Source organism: Phaseolus vulgaris, chromosome 7, assembly GCF_051622355.1.
Source record: "Phaseolus vulgaris cultivar YP4 chromosome 7, ASM5162235v1, whole genome shotgun sequence".
NCBI lineage: Eukaryota > Viridiplantae > Streptophyta > Magnoliopsida > Fabales > Fabaceae > Phaseolus > Phaseolus vulgaris.
Window position 1 is genome coordinate 56,021,145 of NC_143504.1, and position 17,932 is coordinate 56,039,076.

The 17,932-nt window shown below is 28.5% G+C and overlaps 4 protein-coding genes across 5 annotated transcripts; 2 read left to right on the top strand and 2 right to left on the bottom strand.

The window, feature by feature from the left end:
- Window positions 1-456: 456 nt before the first annotated feature.
- On the top strand, window positions 457-3,161 carry LOC137828345 (histone-lysine N-methyltransferase, H3 lysine-9 specific SUVH5). 2 transcript variants are annotated; one of them, XM_090305115.1, is made up of 4 exons: window positions 464-547; window positions 798-861; window positions 1,167-2,507; window positions 2,580-3,161. In XM_090305115.1, exons 3-4 carry the CDS (start codon window positions 1,169-1,171, stop codon window positions 2,849-2,851), a joined length of 1,611 nt encoding a protein of 536 aa, XP_090161241.1. In that variant the 5' UTR covers window positions 464-547; window positions 798-861; window positions 1,167-1,168; the 3' UTR covers window positions 2,852-3,161. The 2 variants fall into 2 exon arrangements, with proteins under 2 accessions (XP_068490969.1, XP_090161241.1); XM_068634868.2 differs by lacking the exon at window positions 798-861 and having other exon boundaries at window positions 457-547.
- A 317-nt stretch (window positions 3,162-3,478) lies between these two features.
- On the bottom strand, window positions 3,479-5,024 carry LOC137828394 (uncharacterized). Its single transcript, XM_068634951.2, has 3 exons — window positions 4,903-5,024; window positions 4,168-4,759; window positions 3,479-4,093 (listed from the first exon to the last, which is right to left on the bottom strand). The coding sequence occupies exons 2-3, from the start codon at window positions 4,748-4,750 to the stop codon at window positions 3,705-3,707; spliced, it is 972 nt and encodes a 323-aa protein (XP_068491052.1). The 5' UTR covers window positions 4,751-4,759; window positions 4,903-5,024; the 3' UTR covers window positions 3,479-3,704.
- A 3,615-nt stretch (window positions 5,025-8,639) lies between these two features.
- LOC137829448 (uncharacterized) lies at window positions 8,640-9,874 on the bottom strand. The gene is made up of 3 exons (XM_068636252.1): window positions 9,298-9,874; window positions 9,096-9,146; window positions 8,640-9,031 (listed from the first exon to the last, which is right to left on the bottom strand). The coding sequence occupies exons 1-3, from the start codon at window positions 9,872-9,874 to the stop codon at window positions 8,640-8,642; spliced, it is 1,020 nt and encodes a 339-aa protein (XP_068492353.1).
- Window positions 9,875-14,200: 4,326 nt separating this feature from the next.
- LOC137829449 (uncharacterized) lies at window positions 14,201-17,932 on the top strand. The gene is made up of 4 exons (XM_090304855.1): window positions 14,201-14,390; window positions 15,924-16,154; window positions 17,595-17,797; window positions 17,888-17,932. Exons 1-4 carry the CDS (start codon window positions 14,207-14,209, stop codon window positions 17,930-17,932), a joined length of 663 nt encoding a protein of 220 aa, XP_090160981.1. The 5' UTR covers window positions 14,201-14,206.

Genomic DNA, 17,932 nt, shown 5'->3' on the forward strand with positions numbered 1-17,932 from the left:
ATTACAAAGGACACCATTCTTTTATAAAAGTTTCTTAAATATTTTTTTTATGATTCTGAAAATATTTGTATTAGTTCCACAGTATAATACTATTTGTAAGAAATATATATTAAAGTCTTTTTTTAATAACAAATGGCATTAGAAAGAAAATTAAAAAAAAAACTTAAATTTTTGTCTTCTTAAAACTTCTATCACTTTTATGATTTAAATTTAATGATTTACAAAAATTAACAAACAATTATTTAATTTAAATGCATCCATAATATAAATCTTTGTTATTCTTAAAGTTGCAATTGCATTCTAACTCTAATCAAATTTATAATCTTATACTAATGATTAACTGCACAACGACGTGACAATAGATTCTCTCTCCACTGCAGTGCTAAGGAAGTAGTGTTCATTCAAGACTTTCTTCAGAAGGGTAATAAATATTTTTTTGTCTCTATTCTTTCAAAAGTTTTCATTTCCAATTCTCTGTATCTTTAGTTCTTCAACAATAACAAATGCTCTTGATTCCAGGGAGTGCCGTACTTCATTATCTTCTCTGGTATGTTTGTTTCTTTACTTGTTTTTCTTGGTTTTCATGGGAGTGATTTCTTTCTTTCTTTCATGTTTTCCCTAAAGCTTTGCTTTTTCTTCATTTAGTTTTTGAGTTTTGCATATTGTTTCACTGTTTTCTGCATTGCATGTTCCTCTGGGGGAAAAAGTTAGTTCCTTTAAATATGTTTACTTTGTATGAATTTTTTTTCTACTGTTTTTGTCTCAAGTTGAAGTTTTTGTTTCTGTGATTTTTCAAGTTCTGTTGTTTGTCACTTTCCGAGCAACTGTCCTTCAACTTTTCATCACTCTAAAGCTTACAAGGTATGAAGTTTTCGTTTTCATGGCTTCTCAGTTTTCATTTTGCAGCATTATTGTTTTACACTCCAATCCCCCATTATACTTTAATTTCTACATTTGAACACTTCCATAACTGAAAAAGCTTTCAACATTTGAATTCTTAGTTTAATGTTTTTTTTTTGTTTAAATAGTGGGTATGTGATTTTTGTTGTTGTTGTTTGTTCAACATTTCTACATTTGAACACTTCCATAACTGTTGTTTTACTTGTTGAGGTACCACTGATGGATATCTCTGACACAGAGTCTCTTTTTGTAAATTGGGTGTGTAGACATGGATGCTTCAAAGACCTATAGGAAAAGGCATGAAGATTGCAACAGTAGCACTTCGTCTGGCAAAGAATTGAGGGAAGTGTTTTTGAAACGCAGGAAGGTGAATCGAGCATTGGTCATATTTAGGAACTTGTTTGAGAAGCTAATGCATGAATACAAAGTGTACGAACCTGGGAATTCTAAGGTTAAGACAAAAGCTCTGATGGAGGCAGCAAGGACAATGAGAAGAGAACATCAATGGGAAAACACTCAAAAGTGTGTGGGGCATATACTAGGAATCGATGTCGGTGATGTCTTTCAGAACTGGGTTGAACTCAATGTCATTGGTCTCCATAGACAATTTTGGAATGGGATTGATTATAAGGTAATAAACAATAGTTTGTTGGCCACAAGCATTGTAGTCACGGATCGCTATGATAATGCTATGAAATCTAATGGTACCTTGGTTTATGAAGGTCAAGGAGGAAATCCTAATGTTGGGAGAAATATTTCACTTATTGATCAAAAATTGGAAGGAGGAAATTTGGCCCTGAAAAATAGCATGCAAACTAGAAGTCCCGTGAGGGTTATATTGAAAGTTTGTGGAAAGTTTGATGGTGAGTTCAGTAACACTGGCAACAATTCTCATTACTCATATGTGTATGATGGTTTGTATTTGGTGGACACAACGAAAATAGAAAGAGGCAGATATGGAAAGCTTGTGTTCAAGTTTGCATTAAATAGAATTTTAGGACAACCCCAAACTTGTGTTGCCCTTAAGGGCCATGGCCAAAACTCAAGGCAACTTGCAAGTTTTACTCCTAGGAAGAAACACAAACTGAAAAGTGGTGTAGCTCAAAAGGAGGTTGTTCGCATTAAAGATCTTTCAAATGGTGGCGAGAAGTTTAGTGTTAGGGTGGTGACTTCAAGTGATTGTGTTCAGCTACCCACATCCTTTGATTACGTTGTAAATAACATTTACTCAAACAAGTTCAAGCAGGCAATTCTCCGTGGCTGTGATTGTGCAGACGGGTGTGTTGACAAAGAAAGTTGTGTCTGCTTCAGGAAGAATGGTAGCAGAATGCCGAATGATTGTAATAAAAGACTAGCTTCTGACTTGGAATCATCATTTATATATGAGTGTGGCCCATCTTGCAAGTGCTCCTCTTCTTGCATCAACCGAGTAACTCAGCATGGCATTCAGTTTCAGCTTGAAATCTTCATCACAGAACTGAAAGGTTGGGGTGTTAGAACACGCTCTTTCATTCCCTCTGGAAGCTTTGTATGTGAGTATATTGGAGAAGTGAGTGACTATATGGAGGCTAGATGGAGGCTAGATGATGACTATACATTTCATATGGGTATGTTGATGATGGATACTTTCTTTTCTTGTGTTGGGGACTTAATTTAACAGTTTCAGTGTTCTTTTGCAGGTGTTGGAAAGATCTTCATTAATGCAAGTAAATATGGAAACGTTGGAAGATTTATAAATCATAGTTGTTCTCCAAATCTATGTGTCAAAGATGTTATGTATGATCACAATGACAAGAGTCTTCCTCACAAAATGCTGTTTGCTATAAGGGACATTGCTGCTGGTAGAGAGCTGACTTATGATTATAATATCTCTAATGGAAAATTGATTAAGTGTAGGAGTAATACCTGCTACTGTGGAACACGTCAATGCAATGGACAGATCTACATTTAAAGGTATCAGCATTTGATATGTATAAGGTGGTGCTGAGTATGTGAAGGATGCAAGCATATTTAATGCAGTGTCAAATATAAACATATTTAATGCAGTCTAGTCATCATATCGTCTATGGGTCAGAGATCGTCTTGTGTCGGAACATATAGTCTATAGAATTTTAGACCGTCCAATATTTCAATTCATTCAACATATGTAATGCATGTTATTTGAACTAGATTTAATTCTTTTTGTTAATTTTTGTTATCATCAAAACATAAGAATATAAACTTCATATATGATATTTTGTTCATGAGATCATTTAATAGAAGCTTAACAGATCGTGTAGGCAGATTATTCATATCGTTTAAGGTCTCAACATAACAAATATATATTAATTTTAAATATGAAAACAAATTTGATTACACTATATCTTTTTTTTTCTATAATTGCTTATAACTAAAGATGGATCGTATTTGTGATCCCCTTTTCTATAGAAGGCTCATAATAAATACTATTTTAAGAGTTTTCTTAGGCCTTTCTTTTATAGAAAAGATAGTTAAACATTTATTAAGTTTAGTTTCAAAACGTCTTCTTCAGAGACAATTCACTTTTAGTCAATTTGATCTCATAAAGTGAAATTACATAGAAAACGAATACCGAAGCTTGTTTGCTTATTTCGTTTAGTCATTTCAAATTTGACCAACCATTTCCAATACATAAAATTTAGATTGCATGAATAAGTTTAGAGTGTAAGTCTTCATCCCATGATCTCTTCATCAAAAAGGCACTTCATGATATATATAGTAAAAAGATTAAACTAACCAAACTTCAAGTGTATCTTAACCCAAAAACGTAGAAGAGTATAGCAGTTTCATTTATCAGCAGAGGCTGGCATATCAGATTGTAAATCCAGTGACGCCTCTTCGGGCACAACCTTCATCCAAATTTTCTCACCGTAATCAAAAGCTGCTGCAGCCAAACGTTGTGCCACTTTATTGGCAGTGGGACGCACCAATGAGAAAGATGATCCTGTCCCATCGATCATAACTTTGCAATCTTCTAGAAGTGAATCAAGGAAGGAAACACCACTGCTACCTTTTCCTTCAGTGATTAGGTTCCATTGAGAGTGTAAAACTTTGCAATCAGTTTCGAAAATAACATTTGAAAAACCCAGTTCCCCTGATTGTTCCACAGCCCATTTGTAGCATAATGCACCACCAATTTCGGGCTCAAAAGTCTCATCCTCAAGAAGATTTGTACCTGCATTCATGCACACAAAAAATTTAATTCCAAACAGAACATATTAATGATTAAAAAGATACCAAAAACTGTACCTGATGCTAGAACTACACCCAAAGAGTTTCTAAAGACAACTCCCATTCCAGTACCAACACTGTCTCTCACAACAGCACCAAAATTGGCCTTAACGTGTTGAACTGGTGGTGGGGCCCATTTCTGGCGAGCGATCACGGACCAGGCTCTCCCCATAACGTGCTTGCAGTCCAATTTCTTGTCTTTCCAAAGCCGTACATTGCGTCTGTGCCACACTGACCAAATGATGGCGCAGACCATGCCCATCGCTTTCTCGTCCAAAACGGACACGCACTGTTCGATCAATTGCGACACACTCGTCACTCCGCTTAGCGCCTCCACCCTCAGCCCCAACGGCGACGCGAACCAAACGCGCTTGATTTCCTCGCAGTGCAACAAAGCGTGCGCCGTTGTCTCCGCACCATTGCCGCAGCACGGACACGTGGCGTCGTCCAGAATGCGTTTTTGTACCAACAGAGACTTCACCGGCAGTTCCTCCTTGCACGCTCGCCACGCCACGCTCCTGCATCTTGCAGGCGCTTCTGCGTGCCATATACCCCTCCACACCTTTGCCTCTGAGTCCAAAACACTTTTAGAATGCACCATTCTCTGTTTCTGCAAACAAATTCCAGATCAAGAAACAAGAAGAAGAAGAAGAAGAAGAAGAATTTATAGTTTTTGGCGAATTTAGATAAGTGTGATTTTTTGAACGTAATTAGGGAACTTAATAGTAATTATTAATAAGAAGAACATTTAACCTCTCAGTTATAGGGCGATGAAAGAAGAAGAATCAAGAAAACTGCCAACACAAAAGAAATCGAAACAGCTTCAAAAAAACAATACAAATCATTAAATAATAATTATTCAGTTAGGATTCGGTTGGTGTTTTCAACATATTTGAAGACCTGTTAGTTGAAACTTAAAATTTATTGATACTCATTAGATCTCATCAATGACTTAATTAAATTTAATAAAAATTTAAACATTTTACCACAAATGTCTTTATTTTTAAATATAAATAAAAACGGGAACACATGATAGGGTAAATTTCTTATCTAACACCATTTACACTTTTATTTCTCCATATTTTGTTTTTATTTTCCTATCTAGCATCCTTTTCGTTTTTATTTTTCTATCTAACACTCTTTTATTTTTTATTTCCCTATCTAGCACCATTTCAAAAATAAATAAATAAATAATAAATTAATTTTTTTTATAATTTCAATTTTGAATGCATTAAAAAATAAATATTTTTAATGTTTAAAACAGTTAGAAATATAATTAATGAATAAAGAAATGAGTTTTTACAAAATAAAAAAAGTAATAAATTTAAAATGTTTAGTTTATAATTATTTTTTAAGAATGAAGAAAATAAAAAATTAAACCCTACAACAACATAAAAGTTGAATCTATAAACCTAAATTAGTATTTATTTTTATTATTATTGATGATGTAATCATGTTAATTTCAAGTAAAAAATACAGGACATAATTATGAAAAAACCAAAGTCAATTAGTATTAAATAATAGTGGACACACAAATAATATTGAAGTGTCTACCTTAAATGCAAAATCATAAAAAAAAAAACTAACACTTAATGCTTAAAAATGAGAAGAAAAAAATACAAAAATAAATAAGTCTAGAAAATAAAAACAGCAACAATAAAATAAAAACAAAAAACAGAAATAAAGAAAGAATGGCAGAAAAAAATAATAACTACAAATATAAAATATATAAAATAAAGGCAAAACAAAATAAGATAAAGATAAAAGATATAAAAAAATCCAAATAAGATAAATATAAGAGATATAAGGCGATATTAAATAAGTATATGTTGATCATAAAAAGGAAAATAAATGAAAAATGATCATTCATTTAATATTTTCTTCAATGGTACATTAAATAGTTTGTGCCAAATGAAACATAATTAATGACGAGAAATGCACAATCCAGTAATGTTGAGACAAGTTCTTTATGTGTGTCCTGGTGTTTGACAATATGAACATTTTTTTTGTTCGATCATGTTGTTCTCCTATGTTTATATCAGTCCTTATTCAACTGGTTTTTTTTTTATAATTATGTTCTGTATTTTTTACTTGAAATTAACATGATTACATCATCAATAATAATAAAAATAAATACTAATTTATGTTTATAGATTCAACTTATATGTTGTTGTAGGGTTTAATTTTTTATTTTCTTCATTCTTAAAAAAATAATTTTTAAACCAAACATTTTAAATTTATTATTTTTTTTTTATTTTGTAAAAACTCATTTCTTTATTCATTAATTATATTTCTATCTATTTTAAACATTAAAAATATTTATTTTTTAATGCATTCAAAATTAAAATTATCATTTTTTTTAATTTATTATTATTTTTATTTATTTTTGAAATGGTTCTAGATAGGGAAATAAAAAATAAAAGGGTGTTAGATAGGGAAATAAGAACAAAAGAGTGCTAGATAGGGAAATAAAAACAAAAGGGTGCTAGATAGGGAAATAAAAGTGTAAATGGTGCTAGATAGATAGGGAATTTACCCCACATGCGTATGTATCCGTATTTTTTTTTCATTTATATATTAAATTATGTTATTATTTGCACACCTATATTTTCTCTCTCACACTTCATTTGAAAAAAAAAAAACTCAATAAAAGTTCAAAGAGAAAGAAAGAGAATAGATCAAAAACAAAAAAATTACACAAAATTTTCAGATGTCTAATATTGACACGAAAACACACCTAGGGAAAAAAAGTTACACTCCTTTATTCATTAATTATATTTTATGCATCATTACACGCCATTAGACTTTTGGAAAAAAAGGTTCACTCCTTAGATTCAACCTTAAGAAAGTTACATGTTTAATGACATTGCGTAGAAAGATTCTTGGATGGTATAAGTGGTTTTTCTCACCCATTAAAGAAGAAATGGAGAAGAATGGGATTTGAAGGAAAATGTTTGGTTAAATAAGTGAAAAGAGGAGTGACTCAAAACATTTTAAATTATGTTTACAATTACTCCATAATTCAAAATTTAAAATTCAACATTCAAAATTTAATATTTAATATTTAATATTTAAAATTTACTTTTTAAAAATAAAGAAGTCCCAAAATGACAAATATCTCCTCTCATATATTTTTAAAATATAAGTATAAGGATAAAATTGGAATAAAATAAAATGAAAGTTAAGAAGAAAGTCCTTTATATATAGCTATAAATTAGTGTACTAGGCTTTAGAAACAATTAGTACTCTTCTTTTCTTCTCGGTATCTCAGACTCTCATTGCTATTTTGGGCTTTCGATTACATGGTCCATTGGCTTGGACTGGTTCTCGGTTGCAACTTGTTTTGCTTGGTCAGGTTCAATAATAAATATAAAATCAATTTGCTTAATTATCAGATAAAAATCATTTTGCTAACCTCTTAAGTAAATAACTTATTTATAGTGTTCACTTGTTGAACTTTTGACTTAATTGAACTTTTATTCTTCAGATCTTACAATTATAAAATATATTAATTATAAAATATATTATAAATGTTTTGAACCTATTTATTGGTTGTAACGTAAATCTTGTTATATGTACCATGAAACCCAAAATTTAACACTTAAAGCAACATTATTTGTTTATTTGTGGAATAAAATAATTTGTTTAATGTGGTCAAATGTGATTGGGTTGAATAAATAATTAAACCGTTTAAATAAATTTGTTGCATGTCTCTATCTGGTTGCTATCTAATTTTATTCTCATTTTTGCTTCCATGCATAATGTGGACAAATGCACTTCTTTATTTACATGCAGATAGGTCTTTATCTTCATCTCCCTGGAGGTGTAAAAGGGATTCAATATGAGTTAAAATAAGATGAAGAATTTTCAACTTGCAAATTTGAACATTACTTGATAAAAATATTCTAGAAATGTTCATGATTTATGGTTTGTGTATGATATTGATGCTTATTAGTTGTTATAGTTATATTTGGTTAACAAAGAGATAAAAATTGGTTCTAGATTTAACCAAATTTTATAAAGTAGCTACCCAATCAATTCACCACAACTGCTAAATTTTATGTTTTGCCTCAATTTAAAAATAATCATATGAAAATTATGTTTGCTGACACAGTTAATTTAGTCATATTTGGATTTTAAGGCACACCATTCATATGTTAATTTCATGCTTTGTGTCAGCTAAATGATCAAGTTGAAAAATGCAATTCAATCAGATATAACTTCAAATAATTACTTATGAATTGAAATCCTAAATAAATACCTTTTATATTATCATCCAATTACAAATATAGATTGGTTTGATCAGTTCTGCTGCATTTAACTGCTATAGGTATTCTGCAATGACAGTATTAACACCAGAAAAAGATGCAACTCTTGGTTCTGATATTTGATCACATACTCCACAAGAAACATATTATCAACTTTAACAGGAGAATTTAGAGATTAAACATGTTGTATTTTGGAACATGTAATCATGAATTGAACCAGAATTAGATTTGATTCTGCAAGTTGGTAGCATCAGCAAGTACAAAATGGGATGCTTCATCCATGACATCCTCAGTCCAAACCCTTTCACCATAAACAAAAGCCTCTAAAGCTATATTACGTGCCACTTTATTGCCTCCCCAACCCACCAATGTGAGACTTGATCTCGTCCAACGGAGCATGATTCTGCAATCTTCCAGAAGTGAATCAAGGTAGCAAGTTTCAATATTGCCTTTTTCTTTCATTATTTCGTTCCAGTGACTGTATAACTCTTGGCAATCAGTTTCGAAAATAACATCACAGAAACATAGCTCCCCTGCTCGCTCTAAAGCCCACCTGTAGCACAATGCCTCTGCAATTTCCACCTCAAAACACTCTTTTTCCATAAAATTTGTCGCTGCAGTGTTCATCCAAACACATGTTAAGTACTACACCCAATAAGAATTCTAATGCATACACACAATTTTTCAATAAACACTCATCAAACTTGTTCTTTTCAGTTATTACAGCATCTGCATTATTCCATATGCACAACATGTTTTCATTCCAAAAGTACAACTTCAAAAAATACACAACAAGAACACTTCTCATGATGAAAACTCATAAAACATTATAGTTTCTTAATGATGAGATGAATTATGTTGAATAGAAGAAAAATTATACCAGATGCTAGTGGTGCACCGGTGGAGTCTCTATAAACAACTCCCATTGCAGTACCAACATTGTCTTGAACAAAAGCAGAAAAATTGGCCTTGACATGAGGATACAAAGGTGGGATCCATTCATCTGGAAAGAACATGGAGCAAGCCTTGGCCATGACCTCTGGAAAACCCAGTTTCTTTTGTCGCAGAACCCAAACGTTGCGTCTGTGCCAGAGTGCCCACATGATTACGCAGACGATGCCCATGGCCCTTTTATCCAACAAAGCCACACATTCATGGATCCATTCCGACACAGTGTTGATATCATGCATCGTTTCCACTCTGAGCCCCAATGGCGACCCAAACCAAATGGTCTTCACTTCCTCACATTGCAACAAAGCATGCATGGTTGTCTCGTTGCCCTTCCCACAACATGGGCATGTGTCGTTTTCAATAATACCTTTTGCTAACAAGAGAGATCTCACGGGTAGTTCCTCCCTGTATGCATTCCACACAAGTTTCTTGCATCTTGGAGCTGCCTCTGCATGGAATATACGATCCTGCACCACTGAGTTGCACACACTGGTTGAACTTGCCATTTCTCAAACAACTGCAAAAACAGAGGCAAATCTTGGAGAAACAGAACACTCAAGAAAACCAAACAAGAAAAACAGAGTTTCTTCTTTCTTTTCTTTTGAGGAATACAAAATTACCCAGAAGAGGAGAAAGAAAAGAAGAGAAATAAACTTGACAAAAACAAAATTATCGTCTAAGGTGTGTCTTTAGAATATTTATGAGACTAATAATGTGAATTATTTGTTTAAGATTTTTATAATTAGTTTTTGGTTGCTAAATGACAGAATTTATTGTTTTTACCTATTCCAATACATTTGCATATTTTTCATGTTTAATATTGAATTTTAAAAATTAAAAACAAATATCAATTATTGTAACTATAAATTTAAAATACAATTAAAGAATATAATTATGTATAACTTTTATTTTTTTGTATATTATAAACTATTTTTTTTTATATTTTACATGTAAAATTGTAAACAGGTATATTTTATAATGTAATATAAAACAAAAATATGTATTTAGCTTTTTAAATAATATTTTATGAACATAGAATAATTATTTACAAAAGTAATATAAAAATTACTATTTCTAATGTATTAAAATTAAAAAAATTATTTGTTTCAAAAAATAAATATGTTATTGAATACTGCTCTTAAATAGATAAAAAATTAAACTATTACACATAATTGAGATCTCATAATATCTTAACATCCATTAATTTCACAAAATACTCAGAGGGAAAATATCTTGTATATGTAAGTAAATTTGATGGATATAAAAATATTCAAGTCATTATCTGGGAGTGAGAGAACGAAAAACTATGTAGTGAAATAAGAGTTCTTTCAAGTAAAATTAAAAACAAAAAAAATGAAGATTTTTTTTTCTAATTACTTAAGAAATCAATTGTTTACACAATTAAACTTTTAAAATTAAGTTAAACATAATAAAGAAAAACATATAAAAATAAGTGAAAATAATAAAATATATATTCTAAAAATAATTTAATCTAATAAAATTGAGGTTTGTATATTTTCTAAAATATAATGTATTGTTTGAACAAATCATAAAGATAAAAAAGTACATAATAATGATAAATATTTTGAAAATAATACGGGATTAGGATAGAAAAATGAGTTCACATTCACTATGGTTCACTATGGGGACAGCTCAATCCAGCTCGCATTTTGCGTGTCAAATGCGAAACGGTCTATATGGGACGAACCAATCCGCATTGTTATCTCTAGTAAAAATATATATTCAACAAAAGATAATATTGGGTTGTTTGTTTTTTAGTTTTACTTTTTTTATAATAATATCAAATTTTATGACAATAATTAAAATAATAGTTTTACCTTTTTGTTTATTTTTTATTATTTATTTTAATTGTCACAATAATAATTAAAATAAATAATAAATTAAATATATTTTAATATAACTTAAGAGAAAATATACACATCGTTGATACATAAAACTTTTAATTTTTTGTTTTCACTTGAAACTGTGTGTGTTTATAAGAAGGTAACTTAAAAAAAGACCTTTTTAATCAACTAAAATAATAATTCTGTCACAAAACTTTTGACTCTTTTTTTTCACAAATTTTGAGTTACATATCTTTTGATTACATGACATTTCGTCACAAAAATATTGTGACAATTATTTTAATGTTATGTCACATATATTATTACTTCTAGTAATAATGCAAATTCTCAAAAAATATTTTTTCTCTGCAATTGGTATTGAGATAAAAATAAACAAATAAAATATCTAAAATATTATGTAAAATATTTAAGTTATGTTATATTATATATTATTATATGTTATCCTGATTAATGAACGTTATTTTTCTCACAAGAAACTTAACACGTCATAATAAACAAGAAACTAAGTATATTTCATGAAAAAAAAATTAAATTATGTTATATTATATATTATCTTGATTAATGAACGTTGTTTTCCTAAAAAAATTAACACGTCGTAATAAACAAGAAAATAAGCACATACCATGAAAAGAATTAGTGTTTGTTAAACTAATACTAGACATTAACAACGTAGGCGACTTTAAAATGACGTTAATTATTTCTAACTTTTTTTTTAATAAGTAAAATATTTATGTTGGTATCATAAAATAAATATTAAAAAAAAATAGTGTTGACCTAGTTTATGTTAATCTTGTTTATTATTAGTATTTATATTTATTTAAATTAATGTCAGTTAGATAACATTAATTTTATTTATTTTATTATTTATTTAAATTACGATTAATATCATTTGAAAATATCTTTTGTTGATATAAATTGGAAAAAAAATGTGTCTATACATCCATGATTTTAAGTGTTTAAATACAATAAAACATAAAATATGGTCATACATTGTCTATAAGACAAATATTTTATTCAATAGCAGATTACCTAATACGCAAATATTTCGTCTATTAGACGATACAACATTGTGATATCTTCCTTTACATCTAACAAGACATCAATATGCTCGGACAATACATGCATAGTTTAAGATAATCTTGTACTTCTCGAATATCTGTAAGTTTATTCTATGTCGTAGGATTTGTCTGTTCCTTTCGTTTGTCAATGAGATATGATCAAGCACAAGTCATGTCAAGTGATCTATTGGATAAAGAGCCAAAGTTGTTTTCTTCAACAACAACCTAACATAAACATTATTCAACTCTAACACAATTATTTGTCTAATACAATGTGCACTTTTACCATATATGTTGCATCTACTAAGACTAAGACTGCTCTAGTAGCATCATCTCAATATGATCCAAATGTTCTGAGTATTGACATCAATGATGAGTATAAATGGATTTGTCAATGTCAAAAAATTATGTAAATAGTTGTTTAATAAAATTTTATAACTTGTTTATCTTGTCTCATTCACTACTAATTATTTAGTTTCTAAATTTGGTATCTACAACATTGGTTGCTAATTAGATACCAATTTAGAAACTATTTAACAATAATAAAAACTAATTTAGAAACCAATTTTTTGTTTAATTTCTAAAATGGTATAATTTAGTTACTATTACAACTAATTATTTTGGTATCTAAAAATTGATTTTTATTTGATGATTTTTTTTAGTGATTTAAAAAAAGTGCTACTTTCTATAGAGAGCATACGACATAATTTATATTGAAATTTCACTCAGTCATCCTCTTCACCATTACCACCTCCTACAATGAAAATTAGACTTCATTCTCTACTGAGATAAAAATAAATAAATATAATATCTAAAGTATTATATAAAATATTTTAAATTGTCTTATATTATATATTATTATCCTGATTACAACGTTATTTTCTTCTCAAAAAACATAACACGTCATAATAAACAAGAAAATAAAAATATGCTATGAAAAAAAATGTAAAAAAAATCACCTTTAATTATTAATTAAGGATTGAATACACGGAAAAAAATGTCATAAAAATTAGATATATCAAGATAAGATTATAAATCGCAAATATAGATTGTCACATCGTATCTTACCGTTTCCTTTCTCTCATAATATAACAGATAAAATGTTAATTTTGTAATTAATTGTTCATGAAATAAGTGTGATAATAATATAAGATTGAAAAATTATATAATATTACACAATTAATTAAAATAAAGTAATTATTACTGACGTATTTATACTAAAAATATATATTCAACCAAAAGATAATGTTAAGATGTTTCCTTTTTTAGTTTGAACTTTATATAATAATATCATATCCGATTTTCCTTTTATATGTTTATCTTTAAAAATTAAAAAAAAAATCCAAATAATTAATAAGTTATAAACTTTATCCTCATTGACTTTTATATATATAAAAGATAATGTTTAGATTGTTTCTTTTTTTAGCTTCATCTTTTTATAACAATATTAAATGATAGTATCATATTCTATTTTTAATTTTATCTTTAAAAAAAATAAAAAAAATCCAAGTGCTTAATAAGTTATAAACTTTATCCTCATTGACTCATAAAATATGCATATATAGTTTATAACAGAGATTACGTCGTTGCAAATCTAAAATAAATCAGATCCCAAAAATCCTCTGAAGTCAAAAAGAAGAATGAAACTACAGAAAAAGTGAAATGTCAGTTACATGAATAAAAGGAATAATTAATCAATGAAATGAATAATCAAATTTGATGCCATAATTAGATTGTTGACCAAATATTTTCCCAGGATAATAGACATAAGATTGAGAATTAGGAAATAAAAGATTATTGGTTCATAAAATGGACTTTTTCATCCCACCAAAAGCTTTATAAATAGAGAAAGCCAAAATTGTTATCACATGATCATAAGAGTTGTTGACAGAGCAAAAGAGAAAGAGAAAGAAGAATGACATTCAATAGGAACAGTGAAGATTGTTTGAGGCTGTTTGGTGTCAACATTGTTGCAAAGAAACCTGTAACTGCTGCTGATGCAGAGAAGGACCTTAATGGAGCCAAAAGTTGTAAAGATGAATATTTCTCTGAAGAATTTGATCAACAACTACATGCATATCATGGCAACAACAATATGGGTACATTATTCATTCCTTTTAATTATATTAACAACACACTGCATATGTTTTCTAAATTAATGTTGATAGTGTTATGATTGCTGTTACTGCTAAATTGACTTGGAAGTTTTATCAAACACCTTGTAGGTGCTTGAGAGTTAAATCTTTAAACTTTATATTTATTTATATATATATATATATAAATAAAAGTATGCATAAATTATTTCAAGTAATATGTTATAAATTTATAATATTTTTTTCAATAAAGACAACCTAGAAAGATTTAATGGTCTCTGCTGGATTTTTTAAGTTTTTAAACTGTTTTTATATGGGTCGAAACCTATGAAGTTTAGACATTTCTCTTAAATGACTTGTTCGTGTCGGACACACGTATCGGTGTCTATACTCGTACGACATTCGAACGATACTTATCGGTGAAGTGTTCAATTCAAAAAATATTTATTGGATTTCTTAAAATTCTAACACGGTTCTAACACAATTTTAAAAAATATAAATACAATAATTTTTTAAAAACTCAAATTTATTGTATAAAATTTTATTATGATTATAAAAATAAGGAACAAATTCTTTTGAACCAGTCATAAAAAACATCTTGCTCCTCTATAAAAAATCCAATTTTTGTGTACGTGTTGTGTCTGTACTAAATAGGTTGAAACATATTTTCAATTTATTTAATTTTTTTATAAAAAAATATGCAAACTCATATTATATTATTAGTAGAAATTTGTTGTCTTTTAAAATATATATATATTATTGAAATTTTACATAATGAGACTGTGTTGATTGTTATTTTAATAAGAATTCATTTTTATGTATACATACAAGTTGTCGATTGATCCTGTTTTATAGTCACAAACTAACAAGTTTTATTTATTTTTATTTTTATCTTAATTTTTAAAAAAAAAATTAGTCAACTTTTTTTAAAAAATTACTATTGAGTTATAAAGTTAAAATAAATAAAAAATCTATTTTTTTTATGTTATTGTTCAACATGTCTTTTATGTATAATATATATAAAAGGCTTTTCAAGATAAATTTTTAGATAATAATTGTGGTTATGTTTAGGTATTTCTCTATTTATTTATTACGAGGTTGTTTATATATATATAACTCAGCTTAACATTTATTGAAATTGACTTTTGAAAATAATAATTAGTCATGTTTTGTTGACAAAATGTGTTTTTTTCTTTCTTTCTGTAAAACATGCCTAAAATGTACAAACAGTTATTGTGTACATGATTGGTTAAGTGTTGTTTATTGTTGATGTCAAGTAGTTAGCATTTGCCATGAAACAAAAAAGATGTTTATTTTTTTTTTCTCTTCTTTGTTAAACAGAATAGTTTTTTATGTGTATAGAATTTTTTTTATATGGATTGAAGTATTTTTAAATACTTTAATTTATTTTATTTTTTCTTATTGATAGAAAAATGATTATTTTACATTTTTAAAATGTGAGAAAAATATATATTTTTTCTGAACAATGATAAGATTATATTTAACATAATTAAAATTAAGAATTATATGATATTTCAGGGAAAGGTGGAAGAATGGTAAAGTTGAGTTATTTAGATGAAGAGAAGGAGAATAAAAATAGGAAGGATTATTATTTTGGATGTTGGATGAATTATCCTGAGTTTATGAGATCAAATATGATGATAGATGAATCCATAAGAAGAGAATGGATGATTAATTCTTCATTCAAACAAAATTCTAAAGATATCTTTCTTCAAAGACGACATGCCTTCCATGACAAGAAAAATAAAGGTACACATCATTAATATCTTTCATATAAATCTACTATTTATATCAATTTTTATTATGTTAAAAACATATGTATGAATCTTTTGCACTTGTATTTTTATTCAATTTTTACATTTAATTATTTTCTTGTTGAAAAAATTTATGAACTTTTTATTAATTATATTTGATAAATAGATTAAATTTAAATAAAGATAATCAAAAGAGTAGTTATAGGGTCATAAAATATTTGTGAATATATCTCAAGATCGGTTAGATATTTCATCTAGAGATAAGAACTTTTAATAGTATATAGGTGAAATCAAACCTTACATTATAGGTTGATTTTATAAGGTTAGGTTAGACTTAAATTCTTGATATGGTATTAGAACCATTTGGAGTTTATTCTAACGAGAGTTTGTTGAGCTTATTATATCACTCACTATTGGGCTCTTATCAGATCACATGTTATCAGGTTGTTATCAGACCAGTTATAATATATAGTTTCACGCGAGTAGGCATGTCTCGATTGAGATCTCACGTTTTAATATGATATTAGAACCATTTAGAGTCTATTTTAACAAGAGTTTCTTGGACTTATTGTATTGCGCTATATCGAGTTGCTATTGAACCATGGTTTTTTCTTCCACCCCTACATTTTTCTAAATTCCAAAATTGGCCTTGACCTTTTATTTGAAAAAGAACACCGTGGTTATTGGAAATCGGGATTTGGGAGTGTGCTACAAATTCATCAATCCGAAAATGAAATCATTTTTTTTTTGGATGAGGGGGTGTTCTGGTAGTAAATTTTGCATAAATTATTGATTTCCATATTGCTGTATCCGAAAGCCTAATTCTGTTACGGATTGGTAGATCCGAAATGCTTTTTTTTTAATTATGGATTTCTGAATTTGGAATGTATATTTTTATTACAGATTGGTGGATCCGGAATGCTTTTTTTCAATGTGAAATGCATATTTTAAATTATGAATTTGTGGATCCGAAATTTTATCGGAAGTGCTAATCTAAAATTTTCTGGATTTTATAATCCAGAAAGCAAAAAAATAAATATAGTTCAAGTGCATTTTAGGGTTTTTAAAAAATAATAGGACAGTTTGATTTTTGCATAATATTGTGGGGTTGCAGGAAGAAATATGTAGGGGTGCAGAAAGAAATTATCTTGAATCATTTATAATATATAGTTTCACGTACGAGTTTGCAGGTCTTGACGTGAGTGGGTGCAATGGAGATTTCATATCGACTAAAAATAAAGACATTTCATATTATATAAGTAGGTGCAAACCTTATTTAATTACGTATATAATATTTGCAAATTTTTAAAAAAAGTTAATAAAGATACTTTTTAATCCTTAAATTAATTTTAATGATAAATTAGAATTATTTGGAACTTAAGACAATAATAAATTTATTAAAATTATATAACATGAATGATTTTTGTTGTTGAAGGGAAACCATGGACTGAGGAAGAGCACAGGTACTTCTTGTGTGGTTTAAAGAATGTTGGAAAAGGTAACTGGAAAGAGATCTCAAAGAATTATGTGAGAACAAAGACTCCAACACAAGTTGCTAGTCATGCACAAAAGTATTTTCTCAGAATGAGTGCTTTTGAGACAAGAAAACGCAGAAGAAGCCTCTTTGACATTCCACTTGTTCGTTTTTACTCCCTTCACTTTCTCTTTTTCATCTCTCTTTTCTCTTTATGCACTTCTTTTACTCTATCTATCTTCTGGATATGGCAGGAAGAAGATGCAGCTTCAACAGTTTTTGCAGTCTCCCAAATATAA

What these genes read in the sequence shown, in the direction of transcription:
- LOC137828345 (XM_068634868.2), top strand. Translation starts at nt 1,169, where the DNA reads ATGGATGCTTCAAAGACCTATAGGAAAAGGCATGAAGATTGCAACAGT. An exon ending in TGACTATACATTTCATATGG is followed by an intron (nt 2,508 to 2,579) that starts GTATGTTGATGA and finishes GTTCTTTTGCAG; the next exon opens with GTGTTGGAAAGATCTTCATT.
- LOC137828394 (XM_068634951.2), bottom strand. Translation starts at nt 4,750, where the DNA reads ATGGTGCATTCTAAAAGTGTTTTGGACTCAGAGGCAAAGGTGTGGAGG. An exon ending in GGGTGTAGTTCTAGCATCAG is followed by an intron (nt 4,094 to 4,167) that starts GTACAGTTTTTG and finishes GCATGAATGCAG; the next exon opens with GTACAAATCTTCTTGAGGAT.
- LOC137829448 (XM_068636252.1), bottom strand. Translation starts at nt 9,874, where the DNA reads ATGGCAAGTTCAACCAGTGTGTGCAACTCAGTGGTGCAGGATCGTATA. An exon ending in CGGTGCACCACTAGCATCTG is followed by an intron (nt 9,147 to 9,297) that starts GTATAATTTTTC and finishes GGAATAATGCAG; the next exon opens with ATGCTGTAATAACTGAAAAG. An exon ending in TGAGTGTTTATTGAAAAATT is followed by an intron (nt 9,032 to 9,095) that starts GTGTGTATGCAT and finishes TGAACACTGCAG; the next exon opens with CGACAAATTTTATGGAAAAA.
- LOC137829449 (XM_090304855.1), top strand. Translation starts at nt 14,207, where the DNA reads ATGACATTCAATAGGAACAGTGAAGATTGTTTGAGGCTGTTTGGTGTC. An exon ending in CCATGACAAGAAAAATAAAG is followed by an intron (nt 16,155 to 17,594) that starts GTACACATCATT and finishes TTGTTGTTGAAG; the next exon opens with GGAAACCATGGACTGAGGAA. An exon ending in GCCTCTTTGACATTCCACTT is followed by an intron (nt 17,798 to 17,887) that starts GTTCGTTTTTAC and finishes TGGATATGGCAG; the next exon opens with GAAGAAGATGCAGCTTCAAC.